Source organism: Canis lupus, chromosome 36 (assembly GCF_011100685.1).
Source record: "Canis lupus familiaris isolate Mischka breed German Shepherd chromosome 36, alternate assembly UU_Cfam_GSD_1.0, whole genome shotgun sequence".
Taxonomy (NCBI): Eukaryota; Metazoa; Chordata; class Mammalia; order Carnivora; family Canidae; genus Canis; species Canis lupus.
The window spans coordinates 15625338-15651134 of record NC_049257.1 but is presented as its reverse complement, the minus strand read 5'-3'; the positions used below and the strand labels follow the sequence as shown (position 1 = coordinate 15651134).

The following is a 25797-nucleotide window of genomic DNA, read 5'->3' as shown; positions in this document are numbered from 1 at the left end:
AGGGGTGAAGGGTAGGTCAGCATTTGACTAAAATAACCTGGATTTGGAATACCTTGCACTCTCCCTTTCCAATCTGGGTCCAGCAGAATGGCGCTCTCACAAAGAAGAGCAGTGAGAAGGCCCACTCTGTCAGGGAGCTAGTGACCAGAGAACACACCATCAACATTCACAAGTGCATCATCCATGGAATAGGCTTCAAGAGGTATGCTCCTCGGGCACTCAGAGATCTGGAAATTTGCCATGAAGGAGATGGGAACTTCACATGTGTTCATTGACTCCACAAAGAGTTTGGTGTCCGTCTGAACCAAAGAAAATAGGGAATGCCTCATAAAGGAATACACTGTATCGGCGTGCAGTTGTCCAGAATAAAGGTTTGCCAAATAAACTCTATATACATTAGATACTTAAGTACCACCACTTTCAAAAACCTACAGTTGGTCAGTGTGGATAAGAAATGACCAGATGGGGATCCCTGGGTGGCGCAGCGGTTTGGCGCCTGCCTTTGGCCCAGGGCGCGATCCTGGAGACCCGGGATCGAATCCCACATCGGGCTCCCGGTGCATGGAGCCTGCTTCTCCCTCTGCCTGTGTCTCTGCGCCTCTCTCTCTCTCTGTGACTATCATAAATAAATAAAAAATTAAAAAAAAAAAAAAGAAATGACCAGATGGTCAAATAGTTATGAAACCACCACACACATACCCCAAAAGACCTAGATTTGAATCTTCCAATTTCCCAGTTATGTGATCTTTAGAAAGTTGCTCTCAATTTCTCTAGGCCTCAATTACTTCAAATGTAAATGGGACATAATGCCAGTCTGTACAGGTGTTATAAAGAGTAAAAATATTAACATATGGAATGCTTAGACAGTATCTAATGCATAATAGCTTATTAGTATAAATAATCATCATTCCTACTAAACCTCATCTTAAACATTTAAAAAATCACATCCCCTTTCCCTTATGTCTTCCAACAATACAGCTTTTCCTTCATAATCAAACTCCTTTTCTTTTCTTCAACTCGAGTGCACTCGAACTCATTGAAATATGGTTGTCCCCCACCCAACTGACACTGCTCTCCCTAATGCCACCAAACACCTCTGTTACAATCCAACACCTTTTTTAAAAAAGATTTTATTTTTGAGAGAGAGAGAGAAAGAGCACATGTATGAATGGGGTGGAGGGACAGAGGGAGAAGCAGAGCAAGGAGTCCAAAGTGGGGCTTGGTCCCAGGACCCCTAAATCATGACCTGAGCTGAAGGCTTGGGCCACCCAGGCACCCTCCAACACCCTTTTTAGTTCTTATCTAACTTGTCCTTTTTACAATGTTTGGCCAGATCTTTCTGGACCTAGAAGCTCTCCTGCCATTTCTGTGGTACTACCCATTATCAGTTAGGATGTTTTTGGCAGCAATTAAAAAATACCTCAATCCCAATCGGTTTAAATAAGAAAGCTATCTCAAATAACAGGAGCGCTAACAAGGGCTGGCTTCCAGACCAGTTAATTCCATGGCGGAACATCACCAGAAATCTAGGTTCTACCATCCACAGCATCAGCTTCATCCTAAGATTCAATTCCCTCATCATCATAAAATGGCTGCCAGCAGTAAGGAGGGCAACATGCTTCCTGCTTCTTAATCAGAGGGATGGAGTAATCTCTTCCCAATCAGGAAATAAAGTCCTTGATCTGGTTGGGCCAATGTAGGTCACATTTCCCCCTTTGGAACAGTAACAGTCACCAAAGAAATGCCACGTACTGATTGGCTGAGGGTCTTTCCTGAATCCCATGGCTATGTGTGTGGGGGGAGTGAACATCCTAACAGAATCAGGGCTTTCTTTAGTTTTTTTTTTTTTTTTTTTTTTTTTTTATGATAGTCATACAGAGAGAGAGAGATTGAGAGAGAGAGGCAGAGACACAGGCAGAGGGAGAAGCAGGCTCCATGCACCGGGAGCCCGATGTGGGATTCGATCCTGGGTCTCCAGGATCGCGCCCTGGGCCAAAGGCAGGCGCCAAACCGCTGCGCCACCCAGGGTTCCCGAATCAGGGCTTTCTTAGCAAAGAGGCAGGGAGGGATAGATGCTGAGTGGGTAACCGATAGTATCCACTATATTCACTTTCTTGATTTTCCTGCTGGCTGCTCTTTTGTCTCCATTGTGCACTTCTCTCTCTGGGACTACTGCTTAAAATGTTATCATTTAATTTTAGTTTTAGTCCTCTTCTACTCAGACTACACTCTATGTGGCATCACTTCCTTATCTTTGACTACTATCTCTAATCAAAGATACCTGTTATGTGTTATCTAATTGAGTCTAAACTGATGACTCCTAATTAAGGCATCTATTTCCATCAAAGTGTTTCTTCCAAGCTCCATACCATGAATTCCAAAAAATAAATACGTACTCAGTACTTCCTATGGTAGGCAGAATAATGTCACCCCACTCTCAAAGATGTGTATGTCCTAATCCCCAGAACCTATACGTTTGTGAGGTTACATGGCGAAAGGCAATTAAGATTACAGATTGAATTAAAGTTGCTAACCAGCAGACTCGAACATAGGGAAGATTATAGATTATCCTGCAATATCCAGATGTGCTCAATGTAATTATAAATGTCTTTAAAAATGGAAGATGGGATGCTTGGGTAGCTCAATCGGTTGAGCACCTGGCTCTTGATTTTGGCTCAAGTGATGATCTCAGGGTGATGATCTCAGAGTCATGAGATCAAGCCCCGAGTGAACCCCTAGTCTGGCTCCCCCTCAGCAGGTAGTCTGTTTTTCTTCCTTTCTCTGGCTCACATGCATGCACGCTCCCTCTCTCAAATAAACACATCTTTTTTTTTTTTTTTTTTTAGATTTTATTTATTTGAGAGAGCAAGCATGGGAGAAGGGAAGGGGCAGAGGAGAAGTATAAGCACACACCCAACTGAGTGTGGAGCCAGACATGGGGCTCAATCCCAGGACCCTAAGACCATGACCTGAGGTGAAGGTAGACACTTGACTGACTAAGCCACCCAGGTGCCCCCCAAATAGATCTTTCAAAGTGGAAGGAGGCAGGGTGTTGAGAGTTTCACTAAACTACTCCATATAATTGCTGCCTTGGCATCCATTTTGTGTGGTTGAGCACACTAGCCTGTCTCTCAAGTGCATGAGGTGATAATCTATGCACTAAATAGCCTGCAGAATCACAAGTGTAGACTCCTGATGTAACTTCCCCAATGTCCCCCATGATAAACAATCTCTCCTACCTTCCAACTGCTTCCCCTGTGCACCCCTTAGATAAGACTCCTCACTAAGCTTACCAAAACCCTGATCTTCTTGGTTTGAGTTGGCTAATCTAGTCTGCCTGGGAACCCCAAAAGCATGGCCCTAATAAAGGCATGCCCCAGGTCCTTCTGTCCACTATCTGTCTGCACCTTGACCTTCCTATGTGCCCCTCTGATGTATGCCATGTGCCTCCTCCAGGACCACTCCCCCAGAGTGAACTTCTCTAGTTCACTCTCCCTTGTGGTTTTTGGGGAAGAATCACTTACCATCTGACATACACCAGGGCTCTACTTAACAAATGTGAATTTAACAAAAATTACAACGCAGGGAGGGAGAGATAGAGAGAGAGAGAGAGAGAGAGAGAGATGACAATGTGAGAAGGTCTCAGCCAGATGTCACAGGTTTTGTAAATGCAGGAAGGGGCCATGAGCCAAGGACTATGTATAAGCTCTAGAAGCTGGAAAAAGCAAGGAAAGAGATTTTCTCTTAGAGCCTCCAGAAAGAGTGCTGCCTTGCTGACATCCTGATTTTGGCTGAGTGAGTCTCATTTTGGATTTCTGATCTCTGGAACTGTAAGATAATTTATTTGTGTTGTTTTAAGCCAAACCTCATGGGTTTGGATTAAATGATGTGTGCAGAACAGTACCTGGCACACAGTTAATGCTATGTATGTAATTTTGTATTATTAATTTCCTGTCAGTAATTCAAATAAAGGTAAGACCTAAATATTAAGAAGGAGCTCAAACCAATATGGGTAAACTATAAGAACTCTAACAAATAAAAAACAATCAGACTAAAATTCAGCTTTGTCCTTTATATTTCCATGGTATACAATAATGAAAATACATGAAGATTGAACCACAGCAGCAACTTTCATCACTCGTCTTCACATTCATCAGAACTTTCTTCACTTAACTCCTCACTGCTTTCTCCTTCACTCTCACCGCTACTGTCTTCTTCACTATCTTCATCATCTTCCTCAAGATTTTGAGATTTCTCTGCCACAGAAAGGAAGAGAATTGCTTAAAATGTTCTTGATATTTGTACTCTTTGAAAAATAATTCTCCTTGCTTCTCTCTCCACTAAGAAATATCTATCTTTGGAACATGAGGACTGAGTCAAACTTTGCTAACTTGTATGCAGGCCCAAAGTAGTAGTACAAAGGGTATATTCTTACTGGTATAAAGATGTTTACAGATTTAGAGTAAATTCAAAACACAGATCTATGCAAGTATTTATTTTACTACCGTTACCATAATTCTTAATGAAATAGAAGTAAGTAAGATGTATGGTAATTTAGAGGGTACTGGTTTTCCTTGGAATTGTGGGCTAGCTAGTCTAACGTGTGGCAATTAGCACATTTTGTTCCCTGTGAAGACTGTCATTGCTGATGCCTGGTGTCCAGTGAGCCTGCTTTACAGGCAGTTCCACCCCACAGAGAAAAGGGAGACACCTTAACCACCCACCCACAAAGGACAATCTGGCTTCATGAAACCATCCAAAGATAACCAGTTAGCCTTTTCTTTTTTTTTTTTCCCCCCCAGGGAGTCTTTTCTTAACCACTTCCTGAGAGTGTACTTCACTAGTCTCCTGGGATAATAAGTTTTGAAATAGTGACTGCTCATAGTTCTACGAGAAAGAAGAAATTTCCATTTTTAAATTTACCCATCAGCAACATTTCTTCAATAAGGGAGAAAAACTCCTTGGCCTCAGGATTTTCTGGTTCATAGATTAGGACTGAAAATAGACAACAGAATGTTTGTTATTGTTTTTTTTAAGATTTTATTCATTCATTCATCCATTCATTCATTCATTCATGAGAGACACAGAGAGAGAGAGGCAGAGACACAGACAGAGGGAGAAGCAGGATGTGGGACTCGATCCCAGGGCCCATGATTACACCCTGAGCCAAAGGCAGACGCTCAACCACTGAGCCACCCAGGTGCCCCCAGAATGTTTGTTATTAGTCTTCAAAGTGTTTCGGCAAACAGGCTCCTCAGAATGAGACTGGAGCTGTCAATCAGAATCAGTGAATATGCACAAAGCCATAAATACCAACAATTATACCATAGGAATACCTAAGTGCAAACAGAGAAAATGCTCTAGTTATTGTGGTGTGTTGTAAGAGAAATAACACTCATTAGTTTCTACCACCTGTCTAAAGAATGCCATCTCTATCACTATGAAGCTTTCCTCACAGATCTTGTAGCCAAGTATTTCTTGACTGTAACCATTCCCCAAACAAGGGACATATCCTGCAAAATGTGGAGGCTTCACTAATGAGAAGACTGTGTGCCTTGAAGAGTATTCATAATTCTGTTTTATCCATTTAGTGTTGTGACTCCCATGTAATATCTTGATGGCCCCCAGGGGGCACTGAAACATCAAGAGTGCCATTCACTTGGCTAAGAGTAAGACAAATAATTGTGGATGGTTCAACTTGGCTCCAGTGCTCTTAGGACATCCTCCCACGTGGCTTTCACCCTGACACAGCAAACTAGTGTCTCTCTTTCCTAATCTACCTAATAAACAATTTACCATCGATCTGGGTTAGCATGACTGTGCACCTACTCAGAAACTGCTTTTAAGGATCCTACAGGTAGGTATTTAGACACCTTCTAAGGGTTTTTTTTTTTTCCCCTTTTAAGGTTTCTAATAAAAGGATCTTTTAATTCATTTTAAGTTGGACTAAAATATGCTTATCATTAGCAGTCTAAATCTTTCTCCGAGCCTCTTTCAAACAGCCTTTTTTTTTTAATTTTTTTTATTTATTTATGATAGTCACAGAGAGAGAGAGGCAGAGACACAGGCAGAGGGAGAAGCAGGCTCCATGCACCGGGAGCCCGATGTGGGATTCGATCCTGGGTCTCCAGGATCGCGCCCTGGGCCAAAGGCAGGCGCCAAACTGCTGCGCCACCCAGGGATCCCACCGAGCCTCTTTCTAGAGCAGTTTCTCCAACTTGCCCCTTGAGATACTAGGTTCTTAAGATGTTAATACATATTTGGGAAACTAGGTCAAGTGAGGTTAGTCAGGTACGGTATACACTAGGAGCAACTGCGGGATTTTACAGAACCATTAATATGCTTATAACTATTATGAATTTTATAGAGTAGAGAATGTGGTTTCCCCAACTTATTATTCCCACATAATCCTTTTTGATGGAACACTTAATAAGAAATCTTGAACACAGTTTAGAAAATTTCATGTTGGACTTAGGGTTATTCCATGGGACTGGGGTATGGAATCAGCTACTCTTAATAATTTAACAAAAACCATTGACAAATGTTAATTTTCAAAGTGAGGGAAAGATATCTGCTTTCAAACTTAGCCCAGAAATATGCATTCTAGGCGATGAATCAAAAATTCTCCTTACTGATTCACAGGCTAAGTAGGGTTTGTAAAAGGATAAGAAAACCTCTAGCACATTCAGTTAGTGTCCTGGGAGTTGTTTCTGACTTGAGCCCATGAGCAGATCCAGTGTGGACTCCGAAGAAAGACTGTCAGATGTGAGTCCTGGTTCTGCCACTGCCTAGTTGGGTCTCCTTGGGGAAAATATTTAATATATCTGTACGACTCCGAAGAAAGACTGTCAGATGTGAGTCCTGGTTCTGCCACTGCCTAGTTGGGTCTCCTTGGGGAAAATATTTAATATATCTGTACCTCAGTTTCCCTATCTGTAATAACACTATTGGGCCACATTAAGCTGTTCTGATGAATCAATGAGATAATGTAGATAAAGCACTTAGTTCAGTCCTTGGTGCACGGTAAGTGCCAAATAACGGCTGATTATCATTAGTTTTCCAGAAATGGCTTTGGACCTTGAGAAAAGCTCAGCTACTTCCTAAACATTCAGTGGATGTTTCCTTCTGGCTAAAGAGCTGGGGCAGGAGCTGGGGGATTCTGCTGCTCATAAGGCTCTGAATCCCTCAGACTGGAGCCTATTCTAGGGTAGAGAGAACATTGGTCTTGTTCACTGCTGTGTGCCTAGAAGAGTGCCTGACACAACCAGAGCCCTCAAAACATTAAAAAATGGAATAAGTGAATAGGAAGCAGTCAGTTTATGCCTAGATAAAATTATACTCTAATAGTAAAAAGTGATTTATTTCACTCAAAAGAAAGAAAGAAAACTGTATTGTAACTATCCTTTCTGAAGATACATGTATCTGCATTTGTGTTATACAAACTGATGAGAAACATTTAGGTTCTCAGGTCACTATTTTTTTTAAAAGATTTTATTTATTTATCCATGAGAGACACAGAGAGAGTCAGAGACAAAGGCAGAGGGAGAAGCAGGCTCCACGCAGGGAGCCCGATGTGGGACTTGATCCCGGGACTCCAGGATCATGCCCTGAGCAGATGTTCAACCACTGAGCCACCCAGGCGTCCCTCAGGCCATTATTTTTAAACACTTATAATTATAATTGATGAAGTAGGTCTCCCAGGCCTAACTATTTTTCTGTGTAACATCTTGGGCTGCCTGTGAGCAGCACTGTTGTGCCCTGAGAAGATGAGCTGCAGGTTCCTTTCTTACAGGTAAAGGGACCAATAAATAGAAAGACTGACTAGCACAAAATCTCACAGTCAATCATGATATGAACTAAGAAAAGTACTTGGGACTCTTGAATTTCAGTCTCATTTAAAAACCATTTTTCCAGGATGCCTCCAATGCCTGGCAAGAAAGGGCATATAGCTGAGATAGCAGTTCTGCATGACATGGCAGGAAAATGGCTGAGGAAATCTTAGGCACATAGAAAAACTGTGTGTGAAAGACACATAAATTCAAGCTTTCACTGACAAATAAAATTTCTTGGGGGAACCCAATACCAATTTCTTTTCAAAGTCAGGACAAAGAAAAGAAACCACAGGCACCTGGAACACCAGGTGGGAAGCCCTGAAGCCCAATGGAGATATAAATGAGTATACTGTGATCGGACGGACAGCAAGGAAACATACTAGCAACTAGTGGCTTTATTTGGAAAATGAATTCATAAAGCATTTCAGAAAGGACATGGATGTATTATTTTATATAAATTAATTGCCTTAGATACAAAGAAAATAAATATATTAGTTGATCATAGGAGCCATTTCAAGGCTGACTGACCCATTAAAAATCCCCTTTCTAAGGTCTCTGCCTCCTTGACCAGAGATATGAGTTTATTGATCAAATGAGGAACTTAAAGTATAGTAGGATAACAGAGGCATTCAAGTCAGACCTAGGATCTAATCCTAACTTTTCCTCCTAGTGGCTGTGTGACTTTGGTGAATCAGTATTCCTTGCTAAGACTCCGTTTCCTCATCTGTAAAGTGGGGTTTGTAGTATATGCCTCATTGAATTAAGAATGAAACAAGGTATTCAAGAATGATCCATTATCAGGTGCTTGATATATGCATATATAAATACATAAATATGCAAACAATCTGTTTACATACATAAATATACAAATATAGACAGAAAAGGTGAGTGTTCTGTAGAAGATGCTACAAGAGATAGTAAAAAAGACAATACAATGTAAGCATTTATATATAAAAATTTTGGGGTCCATCCTAGATGAAAGAAATTCATTTTGTCTATTTTCTCAATATAGAGAGGGATTCTGGGCCATTCTCAGCCAAGTGCTTCCTATGAGCATCAAACTAGTACTGTACTTCTCCCTGAGACAGAGCATCTCCAACTCTGTTCTTTATTGAACCCGTTTAACATTGCAAATCATGGGTCTTCCTAATTTCATACCATTGGCTGGAATCTAATCTAATCCTATTTGGCATGCACCCAGCCCCAACTCATTCTCCAACCTCTCCAACCAAGTTTCCAGTCACCTCCCTTCCTCTTGGGAGCAGCCTTCTTCCCCAGCTGGCTCCCTGGATCATGGTGCTTGTCTTAGGGTCCTCTACAGCTCCTTTTCCTAGAGCCTAATACTTAGTTTGAGGTGCTATTTGACATAGACAGAAAAGAGTGACTAATATTTCTACAAGAGTCAGTAGGGGTGAAAACCAAACCAAACCATGGTTAATGTCAACCTGCAAATGGTTTAGAGCATGTGTGCTATGATTCCTGCTGTCTCTCCAGCTCCCAGCATAATGTCTGGTACAGAGCTGGTACTTAATATGTAGTTGTTGGAAGAAAGGGAGAGAGGAAGAGAGGCATTTTACAGGGACCACACCCCATTAGGATAGAGCAGCTTGAACTTTTTCTTCCTTACTGACCTGGCACTTAATGTGTGTTTACTGGTTTGAGTCAGGTCAATAAGCATTTTATTAAGCACCTACTGTTTATGAAGCATATGCAGGGCTAACAGCCCAAACTGTCTGATAGATGTGGTGATATCAGTGTATATATTGTGTGAGCTTCAGCCAGATGCTTTCTAAAATGATTGATAGATATGGAAATACAATATATAAATTTTCCCATAACTAGGCTCCACAAGAAACTCAGAGAACTGAGGGTGAAACCTACAGACTTATTCACTTCTACACCAGTCCTCACAGAAGAAAGGTACCGCAGGAGGCGGCAGCTTGAGTTCCAGTTCTGGCTGTGCCACAAGCTCCCTGAATAGGGCTGAGCAAGCTGCTTATTCTCTCTCTGCTTTTGCTTCATTATATTTATAAAAAAAATAGATGACTACACATGATTCTCCTGAAGGGTTCCTTCTGCTCAGAAATTCTGTTTGTGTACCACCCAAAATATTTTATTTGGTGGCTCTAAAGGCCAAAGTGCTTGAAAGGATTATGCAAGGCAAATTATTTTGGATATAAAATAAGTAGTGTTAATGCATTCAAGAAACTCATTTTAAAAACTAGCTAATGACTTAAGAAGTACTGTATCTGTGTTGAGAGTCTGTGTGAGGTAAGCGAGAGAAAATCCTCACAATCCCTATACTACATTTTCACTCCAGGACTTTTATTGTAAGACTTGGGTCTAACACTAGTTAATATTTTGAGTCCCATTGTCAATAAAGTTTAATTGCAGAGTTGCCGTTTTCTCTTTCAAAACAATTATGACTAATGTATTCTAGAATAATAGTTGAAAAGACTGGATTTCAAAAGACAGTTGAGCTGGAATCTTCAAAATCATTAAGTGGACTTTTGAAAATTAGAAAGTAAAACCTTTGAAATTAAGAACTCACTGGATAGGGACACTTGGGTGGCTCAGCAGTTGGGTGCCTGCTTTCGGCCCAGGGTGTGATCCTGGAGTCCTGGGATCGAGTCCCACATAGGGCTCTCTTCATGGAGCCTGCCTCTTTCTCTGCCTGTGTCTCTGCCTCTCTTTCTGTGTGTCACTCATAAATAAATAAATAAAATCTTAAAAAAAAAAAACTCACTGAATAGCTTAAACAGCATTTCAGAGAGGAAGATAGGATAACTCAAAAACAGGTAGGTCAATAGAAAAATTCCAAAATGAAGTATAGAAATAAAAAAAAAAGTAGAAAAACAGGAGCTGAGTATACATCAGCCAAACCACTAAAAACCAAAGAAAGAAAAATAACAATAGATCATTTCATTTCTCTACTTAAAAGTATCCAATGATTTCTCACCTTGCTCACAGAAAAAGCCAAATCCTCAAATTGTGAAAAGGTACTATGCAATCTAGAGAACCCCCAAACCATAATTTCTCTGACCTCATCTCCTGTCACACCTCCCTTTTCATATTCTATTCTGGTTACACTGTCCTCCTTGCTGTTCCTCCTTCCTCCTTGCTGTTCCTCATCAGGCACACTCACGTCTTGGCACATTTGCTATGAGTCCTGCCTTCCTGGACCACCCTATTCAAAACTGCTTTGCAGGGATCCCTGGGTGGCGCAGCGGTCTGGCGCCTGCCTTTGGCCCAGGGCGCGATCCTGGAGACCCGGGATCGAATCCCACGTCGGGCTCCCGGTGCATGGAGCCTGCTTCTCCTCTGCCTGTGTCTCTGCCTCATTCTCTCTCTCTCTGTGACTATCACAAATAAATAAAAATTAAAAAAAAAAAAATTTAATAAAAAAAAAAAAAAAAAAAAAAAAAAAAACAAAACTGCTTTGCCTCTTCTTTCTAGTATTTTCTATTCCTTCTTCTCTATTTTTTCCCAATAGCACTTATCGTTTACAACATGCTAATTATATACGAATGTGTTACCTGTTGGATGCTAGATACAAACATGGGATTATCTGTCTTATTGATGGCTAATACAGCCATCAATAAGTCAATGTCTAAAACAGTGCCTGGCACATGTAGACTCAAATATTTGTGAACTAAATGCATGTTTAAGTAAGGTTTGCTGCACTACCTGACACTTCTTTGAAACTAAAGGCACAGTTACTAACCCTTTATCATGAAGGTAAAGATCTTGACTTATTCCAGTGATGATTAGTTTTTGTTTGTCCCATTCAAAGTTATTTTTAGAAGTTTGTTTATATAAAAGATTTTATTTATTTATTCATGAGAGACACAGAAAGAGGCAGAGACACAGGCAGAGGGAGAAGCAGGCTCCATGCAGAGAACCTGATGTGGGAGTTGACCCAGGTCTCCAGGATCACATCCTGGGCTGAAGGCAGTGCTAAACCACTGAGCCACTCAGGCTGCCCTATTTTAGAAGTTTAAATTAGTCCTTATACCAATCAATTTATTAATAAGGAATAACTGAGACACTATCAGGGAATTCATGAGGCCATAATAATCAGATCATCTCAATTATGGAATGCATTTAGAAACAAAAAAATTAGAAAACAGACAAGTATTTTGTACTTACTCATCTGACATAATTTTTTTGCCAAATGGTAGTCTTGACCCATTTCTGCTCGTAGGAACTGGAAAACATTAAGAAATTCTTCAGATAAGTATTTTCAGAGAGAATTTAAATGTTAATTTTAAACTCCCTAAAAAATATTCCATTAATGATTAACTAGTTGGCTTTTAACATTTACACATTTTTCCAGGAGTGAGTCTGTAATCAATCAATTAATTAAGAATATGTAAGGATTTCCCATGGCAAGACAACACAGAATAAGTACAATACCTCCATATTGCTGAAGCCATACAATATATGTACTACTTAACAATTTGAGAATACATAAGTTGATTCAACTGGCAGAGACAGTAAAGACATTAATTGCTTTAATATCTCTTTGGTTCAGATATAACATTTATTTGTAAACCTCATCCATGATTACATGACAATATTAAAAAAAGATTTACAATTATGTATATTTAATATTTTCTAGCTCTTATACCATCCAGTTTCTGTTTTACTATTTTAATATTTTTATTGTTACATAGTAATACATATTTTTTGTATGTAGGAAATTTAAAAGCTAAATAAACACATTTTGTCCTCAGTTAAAAAGCATTTATATTTCTACCATCCAGAGATTTTTTTAGCATCTTCATATATATCATTTTAGTATTTTTCCATAAATGAACACATATGTACAAAAACTAGGATTATTCAGTAACCTTTTAAAAATAAACCACATATCATGATAATTTTCTCCCCATAAAACTAGTCTTAAATTTTTTTACTTAGGCTACAATTTACTAAACTAATCCCCTATTCTAACTTATTTAGACTGCTTCCATTAAAAAATAACCCTATACTTAGATGATTGTTCTTGCTTGTGTGAGATATATTCCGAAAACAGTCAGGTATACTAGGCTTACTTGGCAAAAGACAGGGGCATGGAGTATTAGAAGAGATACTTCCCACACATTTCCAGACATGTGATACATACCCAGGCACCATTTTTTTTTAAGATTTTATTTTTTAATTCATGAGAGAGACAGAGAGAAGCAGAGACATAGGCAGAGGGAGAAGCAGGCTCCCTATGAGAACCCCAATGCCAAACTCAATCTCAGGACTCCGGGATCACAACCCGAGCCAAAGGCAGATGCTCAACCACTCAGCCACCCAGGTGTCCCAGAATTCTCTTATATTCTTAAAATCTATATTTGTCTAAGGTTAAGATCTGTCTACTCCTTTTTTTTTTTTTTTTTTTTTTTTTAAGATCTGTCTACTCCTATTTGTAGTTTCCTTCCATTTTAATTATGGTATCTTGTGGTTTATCTATGTCATTCTTTTTTCAAATATCCTGCTCTTAAATAGATACATTAATTTGGTTTTTACTTTGAATTTTATGTAATTCTTTTTCTTATTTACCTTATATTTATTTTGTTCTTTTTCTAAACTCCGTCATTAATATTTAGTTCATTTGTTGTCATTCCTCCTTTAATCATCACGTCATCATCAAAGCATTTGAAACTTTGTGCTCTTTTCACAAGTTTTAAAATTTAATGTTGTAGTTATTATTTTCTAAATAGTTTGTGAGTTTAGTTTTGATTTTGATTTTTAATTCAAGTGTCATCTAGAAGAATATCTTTTAGTTTTAAGTAGTTTTAATTTGTGGGGTCCCTGGGTGGCTCAGTTGGCTGGGCATCTGCCTTTGGCTCAAGTCAAGATCCTGGAGCCCTGGAATCGAGACCTGCATGGGGCTCCCTGCTCAGCAGGGAGTCTGCTTCTCCCTCTGACCTTCTCCCTTCTTATGTGCTCTCTCTCAAATAAGTAAATAAAATCTTTTTTTTAAAAGTAGTTTTATTATTGTAGTCATTTTTATTTTCAATGTGTAGTTTAATTGATCATAGAGAATGTGATCAATATAATATACAGTTACTATTTATGTTTTTAATATCTTTATGGGAAATTTAAATATCCACAGAAGTAGAAAAATAGTAAAAGAAGTACATGTCCCCAATTCTCACCTCCAAAAATTAAATTATTTTATTTATTACTTATTATTATTATTTTGCCTGCCTAGATTATTTTAAAGCCTTTTACAGATATCATCTCATTTCACTTTAAAAACCCAATGACACTATGGTTATTACATCTAACAAAATTAACAAGAATTTCTCAATATCAACTAAGATCTACTCTAATGAAGCATTATGCTATTAATACTAGCCTCAGAAAATGACAAGAACATGGAATCAATTTCAAAGTGTCCTTTGTATTGACCTATATTTTTTTGTTGTGTTAACACAAATATACTGTTAAAGGATTTCCTTTTAATAGTTCAAAATACAGTGAAATTTGGCTAAAGACTTTGATGAGAATTGCCTAAAAGTTCAAAGTCAAGCTAAAGTTTAGTGAGAAAACGTTTTTTAAAACTGGTTTTAAATTATTTGTGACATTCAAAATAAGGAGTTAGGACTTCCGGGAAGATGGCAGAGTAGGAGGACCCTAAGCTCACTTCATCCGATAGATACAATTAGATAACACTCATCCCTGCAAACAACACAGATGATGAACCAAAGAGAAGCCAAACAAACTCCACAACTGTATCTAGAGAAGAGGCCACATTGAAGAGGATAGAAAGGGTGAGGATTCTTTGGGAACTTAAAGTCAATGGAACTGAACACTGGGGGAGGGAGCCATGGGCATGAAGAGGTATGAGACACAGACTATCACATGGGGGAGCTTCCAAGGGGAAGAAGAATCCCCATAACATCTGACTTTGAAAATCAGAGGAGGTGAATTCTGTGAGTGCTTAGGGACTTAAAGGGACTTAAACCATAGGGACTTAAAGCCTAGAACTTTAAAAATCAGCAGGCTTGGCTCTGGAAGAGCCCAAAGGGCAATAGGAAGTTGAGGCCCAACCATTTAAAGAGACAGCACAGCAAACAGCCTGTGGAGATACAGCTTTGAAACAGCTTGAAAGGGCCTGGAGCCTATGGGAGCAAGAGTTAGTTACAGAGCTCAGAGTTTGCTGAGGAACTTCTCCAGGAACAAATCCGCTGGAAGACTCCATTTCCCTCCCTTGCCCCTCATCATAAACACACAACCCACCCATGGGAACCAGCACAGCATTGGCATTCACTATCTAGCTTGTTTACACTGCACCCCACCCCTCCAGCCAGGCCTGACTTGGTTCTGGTGTTGCACATCAGCTCCCCCAGAAAACCCCCACAAACTTTGCCAACACTGCCTCTCCTGACCTTTCATGGAGGACATGTGCACCTTGTTAAAAGAGCACCTCCTGCCCACATGTGCTTTGCCAAGCAGTCAACGAGCTCTATATCTGTGGTGGCTATGCATCCCTTGTGGAGGACCAGTGCCACCTAGTTAAAAGTGCACATCCTGCCCAGTACTTTCAAGAGCAAGAGACTGTAGCTAACTTTCTTTTTTTTTTTTTTTAAGTTTTTTTATTTATTCATGAGACACACACACACACACACAGAGAGAGAGAGAGAGAGAGAGAGAGAGAGCCAGAGACACAGGCAGAGGGAGGAGTAGGCTCCATGCAGGGAGCCCGACATGGGACTCGATCCTGGGTCTCCAGGATCATGCCCTGGGCCAAAGGCGGTGTAAACCACTGAGCCACCTGGGCTGCCCTGTAGCTAACTTTCTTAACACAAAAAAACAGACACAGAGAGTCAGGCAAAATGAGGAGACAGAGGAATATGTCACAAATGAAAGAACAGGACAAAATCACCCCAAGAGACCTAAGCAAAACAGATATAAGTAATATGTCTGATAGAGAATTTAAAGTTATGATCATAAAGATATTCACTGGACTTGAGAAAAGAGTAGAAGATATCAGTGAGATCCTTAACACAGGAAAAAGAAACGATCAGAAATAACACAATAAATGAAATTAAAAATATACTTGATGGAATAAATAGCAGGCTGGACTAAGCAGAGGAACAAATTAATGAACCAAAAGTCAAAGTAATGGAAAATAATCAGACTGAACAAATGAGAGAAAAAAGAATTATATAAAATGAGAATAGACATGGAAATCAGTGACTCCATCACGTATAATAACATTCAAATTATAGGGATCCCAGAAGAAGAACAGAGAGAAAAGGAGACAGAAAATTTATTTGAAAAAAAATAATAACAGCTGAAAACGTCCTTAATATGGGGATGAAAACAGATATCTAGACCCAGGAGGCACAGAGATCCCACAACAAAATCAACCAAAGGTGATCCACACCAAGACACAGTAATCAAAATGGCAAAAAGTATGACAAAAAAATTTTTTTAAGCAGCAAGAGAAAAAACAGTTACATAGAAGGGAAACCCCATGAGGCTAGCAGTAGATTTGTCAGCTGAAACTTGCAGCCAAAAATACTTTATCCAGTAAGGCTATCATTTAGAATAGAATGACAGATAAAGAATTTCTCAAACAAAAACTAAAGGATTTCATGAACACTAAATCAGCCCTACAAGAAATATTAAAACTTTTTGAGTGGAAAAGACAGACCATAGTGAAAGTATAAAAAGTAGGAGACAGAGGGATCCCTGGGTGGCGCAGCGGTTTAGCGCCTGCCTTTGGCCCAGGGCGTGATCCTGGAGACCTGGGATCGAGTCCCACGTCGGGCTCCCGGTGCATGAAGCCTGCTTCTCCCTCTGCCTGTGTCTCTGCCTCTCTCTCTCTCTCTCTCTGTGACTATCATAAATAAATAAAAATTTTAAAAAAATACTAAAAAAAAAAAAAAAAGGAGACAGAGAAACAGTAAAACTAAGTACTTCTGTAAAAAATCATTCAAGGGATTCACAAAATGAAAGGAGATAAGATATGACACCAGATACCTAAAGCATGATGAGGAGAGAAGTAATTAATGGGTTCAAACTTAAGTGATCATCAACTTAATATAGACTGCTATACATAGAAGATATTATATATAAACAAAGGGTTGTGGAAGGGGAGTTGGATGGGGGGAGGGGGTAACTGGGTGACGGCCACTAAGGAGGGCACTCGATGGGATGAGCACTGGGCGTTATACCATATGTTGGCAAATTGAATTTAAATTTTAAAAAAAATTTAAAAAATTAAAAAAATTTTTAAAAAATTAAAAAAATAAACCCAATGGTTACCACAAATCAAGAATCACTAATAGATATGCAAAGAATAAAGAAAAAGGAACCCAAGTGTATCACTAAAGAAAACCAACAAAGAGAGCAAGAGAAGTATCAGGGAAAAAAAACATAAAAACAACTATAAGTAACAAAATGGCAAAAAAAACATATCTAACGATAATTACTATGAATATAAATGGACTAGACACTCCAATAAAAAGATATAGAGTGACAAAGTGAATAAAAAAAACTCATCTATATGCTGCTTACAAGAGACTCATTTCAGACCTAAGCACACCTGCAGATTGAAAGTGAGGAGATGAAGAAACATTTATCAAGCAAATGGATGTCAAAAGAAAGCCAAGGTAGCAATACTTTATTGGACAAACTAGACTTTATTTTTTATTATTATTTTGTTAATCTTTAAAATTTTTTTTATTGGAGTTCAATTTGCCAACATATAGCATAACACCCAGTGCTCATCCCGTCAAGTGCCCCCCTCAGTGCCCATCACCCAGTCACTCCAACCCCCCGCCCACCTCCCTTTCCACTACCCCTTGTTCGTTTCCCAGAGTTAGATGTCTCTCATGTTTTGTCATCCTCACTGATATTTTCACTCATTTTCTCTCCTTTCCCTTTTTTCCCCTTCATTAATTTGTATATTCCCCAAATGAATGAGACCATATAAAGGTTGTCCTTCTCCAATTGACTTATTTCACTCAGCATAATACCCTCCAGTTCCATCCATGTCAAAGCAAATGGTGGGTATTTGTCGTTTCTAATGGCCGAGTAATATTCCATTGTATACATAGACCACAGCTTCTTTATCCATTCATCTTTCGATGGACACCGAGGCTCCTTCCACAATTTGGCTATTGTGGACATTGCTGCTAGAAACATTGGGGTGCAGGTGTTTTGGCGTTTCACTGCATCTGTATCTTTGGGGTAAATCTCCAGCAGTGCAATTGCTGGGTCCTAGGGAAGATCTATTTTTAATTCTTTGAGGAACCTCCACACAGTTTTGCAGAGTGGTTGTACCAGTTCGCATTCCCACCTACAATGCAAGAGGGTTCCCCTTTCTACACATCCTCTCCAGCATTTGTGGTTTCCTGTCTTGTTAATTTTCACCATTCTCACTGGTGTGAGGTGGTATCTCATTGTGGTTTTGATTTGTATTTCCCTGATGGCCAACAAACTAGACTTTAAAACAAAGACTAGGGATTCCTGGGTGGCTCAGTGGTTTAGAGCCTGCCTTTGGCCCAGGGCATGATCCTGGAGTCCCGGGATCGAGTCCCACGTCAGGCTCCCTGCATGGAGCCTGCTTCTCTCTCTGCCTCTCTCTCAGTGTCTCTCATGAATAAATAAATAGTCGTTAAAAAAAAAAAAAAACAAAGACTATAACAAGAGACAAAAAAGGACATTACATAATAATAAAGGGGACAATCCAACAAGAAGATGTAACAATTATAAATGTTTATATACCTAACATGGGAATACCCAAATATATAAAACAGTTAGTAACAAATAAACTAATCAATAGTAACACATTAATAGTAGAGGACTTTACCACCCCACTTACATCAATGAACAGATCATCTAGACAGAAAACCAACAAGGAAAGAGTGGCTTTGAACACACTGGGCCAGATGGATTTAATAGATAATATTCAGAATATTCCATCCTAAAACAGCAGAATACACATACTTTTCAAGTACACATGGAACATTCTCCAGAATTGATCACATATCATGCCCAAAACAAGCTTCAACAAATTCAAAAAGATCAAAGTCATACCTAATGCATCTTTTCTGACCACAACACTATGTAACTAGAAATCAACCATAAGAAAAAATCTCGAAAATCCACAAATACAAGGAGGTTAAACAACATGCTACTAAATAATGAATGGGTCAACCAAGAAATCAAAAAGTACATGGAAACAAACAAGAATGAAAACACAACAATCCAAAACCTTTGGGATGCAGCAAAAGCAATTCTAAGAGGCAAGTTTATAGCAATACAGGCTTATGTCCTCAAGAAGCAAGAAAAATCTCAAATACACAACCTAACCTTACACTTAAAGCAGCTAGAAAAAGAACAAAACCCAAAACCAGCAGAAAGAAGGAAATAATAAAGATTAGGGCACACATAAATGATATAGATACTAAACAACAGAACAGATCAGTGAAACCAGGAGTTGGTTCTTTGAAAAGATTAACAAAATTGATAAACCTCCAGCCAGACTAATAAAGAGAGAGAAAGAGAAAAAGAGAGAGAGAGGACTCAAATAAATCAGAAATGAAAGAAGAGAAATAACAACCAACACCAGAGAAATACAAAGTATTGTAAGAGAATGTTATGAAACATTTTATGTCAACAAATCAATCAAGAAGAAATGGATAAATTCCTGTAAACAGATAACCAAAACTGAAGCAGGAATAAGTAGAAAATCTGAACAGATGGATTTCCAGCAATGAAACTGAATTAGTAACAAAATACTCCCCCAAAACAAAAAGTCCAGGATGAGAGGCTTCAGAGGCTAATTCTATCAAACATATAAAGAAGCGTTAACACCCATTCTTCTCAAACTATTCTAAAAAGTACAAGAGGAAGGAAAACTTCCAAATTCATTCTATGAAGCCAGCATTACTCTGATACCAGAACCAGATAAAAATATCACCAAAGAGAGAGAGAGAGAGAGAGATTGAAAGAGAGAGAACTACAGGCCAATGTCTCTGATGAACATAGATGCAAAAACATTTTTTTGGATGTAAAAATCCTTAATAAAATAATAGCAAACAAAATCCAACAATACATTAAAAAATCATTCACCACTATCAAGTGGGATTTATTCCCAGGATGCAAGAATGGTCCAGTATGTATAAATCAATCAACATGATACATCACATCAAAAAGAGAAAGTATAAAAAAATCACATGACCATTTCAATACAAGCAGGAAAAGCATTTGACAAAGTATAATATCCATTCATAATAAAAGCCCCCAAACAAAGTAGGTTTAGAGAGAACATACCTCAACATAATAAAGGCCATATATGAAAAACACACAACAAACATTATCCTCAATGAGGAAAAACTGAGAGCTTTCCTTTAAGGACGGACAGGAACAAGTCCAAAATGTCCACTCCTACCACTTTTATTCAACACAGTACTGGAAGTCCCAGACAGAAGTCAGACAACAAAAAGAAATAAAAGGCACCTAAATCAGTAAGGAAGAAGTAAAACTTTCACTACTTGCAGAGGCAACAATACTATATATACAGAAAATCCAACTGACAAATGAATTTAGTAAAGTCCCAGAATACAAAGCCAATGTGCAGAAATCTGTTGCACTTCTATACAGTAACAATGAGGCAGCAGAAAGAAAAATAAAGAAAATAATCCCATCAATAATTGCACTAAAAATAATAAGATATCTAGGAATAAACCTAACCAAAGAGATGAAAGACCTGTATTCTGAAAACTATAAAACATTGATGAAAGAATTTGAAGACAACACAAATAAGTGGAAAGACATTCCATGCTCATGGATTGGAAGAACAAATACTGTTAAAATGCCTATACTACCGAAAGCAATCTACATATTTAATGCAATCCCTATCAACATATGAACAACATTTTCCACAGAACTAGAAAAAACAATCCTAAAATTTGTATGGAACCACAAAAGACCCTGAATAGCCAAAGCAATTTTGAAAAAGAAAAGCAAAACGGGAGGTATCATAATTCCAAACTTCAATTTATGTTACAAAGCTATAGTAATCAAAACGATATGGTACTAGCACAAAAACTGACCTATAGATTAACAGAACAGAAAAGAAAATCAGGAACTAAACCTACAATTATATGGTCAATTAATCTTCAACAAAGCAGAAAAGAATATCCAATGGTAAAAAGACAGTCTCTTCAACAAATAGTGTTGGGAAAACTGGTCAGATACATGCAAAAGAATGAAACCGGGCCACTTTCTTACACCATACACAAAAATAAACTCAAAATGGACTAAAGACCTAAATATAAGACCTGAAGCCATAAAAATTCTAGAAGAGAACACAGGCAATAATGTCTCTGACATCAACCATATCAACATTTTTCTAGATATGTCTCCTCAAGCCAGGAAAACAAAAGCAAAAATAAACTACTGGGACTACATCAAAATAAAAAGCTTCTGTGCAGCAAAGAAGGCAATCAACACAACTAAAAGATAACCTACTAAATGGAAGAAGATATCAGCAAATGACATATCTGATAAAGGGTTAGTATCCAAAACCTATAAAGAAATTATACAACTCAACACCTCAAAACCAAATAATCTTATTAAAAATGGGCAGGATATGAATAGACATTTCTCTCAAAAAAATGTTAAGATGACCAAGAGACACATGAAAAGATGCTCAGTATCACTCATCATCCTTTGATGATGCAAACTGTAAATCAAAACTACAATGAGATACCACCTCATGCCTGTCTGAATGATAAAATAAAAAACACAAGAAACAGCAAGTGTACAGAGAAACAGGAATCCTTCTGCACTGCTTGTGGGAACGCAAACTGGTGCTGTCACTGTGGAAAACAGTATAGAGTTTCCTCAAAAAGTTAAAAATAGAAATGCCATATGATCCAGCATTTACACTCCTGGGTATTTGCTCCTGAAATACAAAAATACTAATTCAGAAAGATACGTGCACCCTATGTTTATTGCAGCATTATTTATAATAGCCAAATTATGGATGTAGCTCAAGTTCACTGATAGATAAATGGATAAAGATGTGGTATATATACAATGGAATATTATGGATTAAAGAGTACACTTATCATGATAAAAAAATTGACTAACAGTGAACACATACACATTTTATCTAGATTCAATATTTCTTAACATTGTGCTACATTTGCTTTATCTCTCTTTTGATAGATAATGTATAGATATAACCTACATATATAATTTTCACAGAAACATTTCAAAATAAGTTTCAGACATTGTAAAACTTCACACTGAACTATTAGAGCATAGGTCTCCTAAGAATAAGTTAATGCTTCAATGTAACATCATATCCTTAACTCATCTAAGAAAGTTAACAATAATTCTACAATAAAATATTACATTTAAATTGAGACTTACCAATTTGTTTTTAAAATGCTTTTATAGCTGGATTTTTTTCCAGTAAGGATTTCATGATAATTCATGTTTTGATTTTAGTTGTTAACCACCTTTATTTTGTTGTTGTTTTAATTCCAGTACAATTAACATACAGTGTTATATTAGTTTCAGGTATATAATATAGTGATTTGAAAATTCTATATATCACCCAGTCTCATCACAAGTACACTCTTTAATCCCCATTACCTTTCACTCATACTTCCACCCATGACCCCTCTGGTAACCCATCAGTTTGTCCTCTATAGTTAAGAGTCTGTTCCTTGGTTTGTGTCTAATCTTTCAAGTTTTCTATAGGTTTGAAAAATTTCAAAATAAAAAGTTGAGGGGTGCCTGGGTGGCTCAGTCAATTAAGTGTCTGTCTCTTGATTTCAGCTCAGGTCATGATCTTTTTTTTTTTTTTTTTTTTTTTTTTTTTTTTTTTTTGAATTTATTTATTTATGATAGTCACAGAGAGAGAGAGAGAGAGGCAGAGACACAGGCAGAGGGAGAAGCAGGCTCCATGCACCGGGAGCCCGATGTGGGATTCGATCCCGGGTCTCCAGGATCGCGCCCTGGGCCAAAGGCAGGCGCCAAACCGCTGCACCACCCAGGGATCCCCTCAGGTCATGATCTTATGGGTCATGACATAAAGCCCTTCATCGGGCTCCATGCTCAGCAGGGAGTCTGCTTGAGATTCTCTTTCTCTCTCTCTCTCCTTCTCCCCACCTCCACCCCTGTACTCTCTCACTCTTGAATAAATAAATCTTAAAAAAAAATTAAAAGTTGAAAAAATTAAAAAGGGATGAATTCTGAAAACAAAAGAGCTTATGCATAGGTATAGCCTAAGATATGAAAATAAACAATCTCCTATTGTCTGAATATTTATCTGAAAATGAAGTCATGGATTACTTTTATAATTAAATGTCAAAAAATAAATAGAAATAAAATGAGCAACTCTAAAGAGTTTGGTTACAGCAAATAGGGCCTTTGAATGCTCTATGATTCATGAATAATTTAGATGTTCAATCAAAGAAATATAGTTAAGTAAAATCTTTCCAATATTTGGCATCAATTTTTTTTTCTTCCTTGTTGGAAGCACCTTATAATATTAAGTTTCAAAACTCTCTATATATGCTTTATTTGAGGAGGAAAATATAATAAATGTATCTGATTTTTTTTAAAGATTTTATTTATTCGTGAGAGACAGAGAGAGAGAGAGGCAGAGGCACAGGCAGAGGGAGAAGCAGGCTCCATGCAGGGAGCCCAATGTGGGACTGGATCCCGGGTCTCCAGGATCATGCCTGGGGCTGAAGGCGGCACTAAACTGCTGAGCCACCCGGGCTGCCCTGATTTCTTTATATAATTCCATGGCTAGCATTTGGGTTAATTATATTAAAAGGCAAGCACATTAGTATTATCTTTATGCTAAAAATCTAATTGAGGCTTCTAGCCATGATGGAGTTAACAGAGACCAGGTTTACTCTCCTTCCTGAAACAACCAGAAAATTGAACAAAATATATGAAACAAGAGTTTTCAGTAATTGACATCAAATGTCATAGGAGAATGATCTGAGAGAAGGGAAACAGATGGATCCTTTGATTGCCTCAGTTTACAGCTGTGGGCTGTTTCTGGGTACCAGCATAGGCAGGGAGCATCCAGAGACCAGTGGTCTGAGTTGAAATAAAACAGGTTGAAGTTCAGAGAGGCCAATGTTATATTTTCAGGAGAGCTCCAGCAATCTGCAGGTGTCTTTCTGAGTCTTTGCCTGGAATTCATCTGCGTATGTGTATTCAGAAACTACCTGAGGCTAGAGAAAGAATTGCTGGAATGAACAGGGATCTCACACTGGGCTGAAGAGAGCTCATGTTTTCTCTAGCTAGAGTGGAATGTCCTCTTAATACCCAGAGCACTGAGAAGAGTCCTCATTAGGGCATTGCCTTTGTAGTCTACCTACAATATAGGTAGACTCTGGACCCTCCCAACAAAGCTTAAAAAGCAATACTTGAAAAGAGAAACCTGCTTCCCAGAAACTCAACTATGTTCCAGATCAAAGTCCAAAAATATTTAAAGAAAAATGATAAAACTTGTATCAAAGAACATAAAATTTATAATGTCTAGGATTCAGTAAAAAATGCTGGTACCAGGCATGCAAAGATGCATAAAAATATGACCCATACACTGGGGAAAACTTAATCAAGGGTAGCCCAGGTGGCTTAGCAGTTTAGCGTGACCTTCAGTCCAGGGCATGATCCTGGAGACCAGGGATTGAGTCCCACGTCGGGCTCCCTGCATGGAGCCTGTTTCTCCCTCTGCCTGTTTCTCCCTCTGCCTGTGTCTCTGACTCTCTTTCTCTCTCATGAGAAAATAAATAAAATCTTAAAACAAAAAAAAAGAAAAAAAAGAAACCTTAATCAATAGAAATCAACCCAGAATTACAAAAATGATAGCATAGCTGACAAGCATGTTGAAATAGCTATTATGTCATATGCTCAAAAGTAAAATATGAACATGATGAAAGAATTTAATATAAAAATATTTACATAAAACATGTAGAGATGATAAATATCTGAAATTTTATAGACACACATGGAGAAAAAGGGAGAGAGGAAGGGAGGATGGGATTAACTGCAGATTATAACTACAAAGAAAAGATCATGAACTTGAAGACAGAGCAATAGAAATTTCTAAAATGAAATATATAGAGAAAACAAAACAAAAAAATGAACATCAGTAACCTTTGGGACAATACTGGGTGGTCTAACATACACGTTAACTTGTAGCCCAGAAGAAGAGAGGGAGAGCAGAGGTAAAAAAAAAAAATTATTTGAAGATTTAATAACAAAAATTTCCAAATCTGGTGTAAACTATAAACTCATAGTTCTAAGAAGCAAGATGATATGCCATCAAGGCATATCATCATCAAATTGCCAAAAAATAACAATACAAAAGAAAAAAAACTTTATTTTATTTTTATTATTTTTTAAAGATTTTATTTATTTATTCATGAGAGACACAGAGAGAGAGAGAGAGATGCAGAGACACAGGCAGAGGGAGAAGCAGGCTCCCTGCGGGGAGCCCGACATGGGCCTCGATCCCAGGTCTCCAGGATCACACCCCGGACCCAAGGCGGCGCTAAACTGCTGAGCCACCCCAGCTGCTTAAAAAAAAAACTTTAAAGTCTGAGAAGAAGATATATATAGATGGACAAAAGTAATAATAGTAGACATCTGTCTGAAACTATGTAAACTATTTAACAATGAAGCACCTTTTCAAAGTACAGATCTTCCTCAACTTATGATGGGGTTATATCCCAATAAATGCATCATAAGTTAAAATAAGTTGAAAATGCATTTAATACATCTAACCTACCAAATATCACAGTTTAGTCTAGCCTAACTTAAGCATGCTCAGAACACTTACATTAGCCTACAGTAGGGCAAAATCATCTAACAAAACCTATTTTATAACAAAGTATTGAATATCTCATATAACTTATTGAATACTGTACTACAAGAGAAAAACATAATGGTTGTAAGTGTATCAGTTGTT

General features: G+C 38.1%; 1 protein-coding gene across 4 annotated transcripts in view; it reads right to left on the bottom strand.

The window, feature by feature from the left end:
- Nucleotides 1-4052: 4052 nt before the first annotated feature.
- The window catches only part of ERICH2 (glutamate rich 2), a 37069-nt gene continuing 15324 nt past the window's right edge, over nucleotides 4053-25797 (bottom strand). For all 4 annotated transcript variants that reach the window (XM_038584802.1, XM_038584803.1, XM_038584804.1 and 1 more), the window contains 3 exons: nucleotides 11982-12039; nucleotides 4924-4995; nucleotides 4053-4256 (listed from right to left, as the gene is read on the bottom strand). In XM_038584802.1, coding sequence (XP_038440730.1) covers nucleotides 4135-4256; nucleotides 4924-4995; nucleotides 11982-12039 — 252 coding nt within the window. In that variant the 3' untranslated portion in view covers nucleotides 4053-4134. The remainder of the gene's footprint in view (nucleotides 4257-4923; nucleotides 4996-11981; nucleotides 12040-25797) is intronic.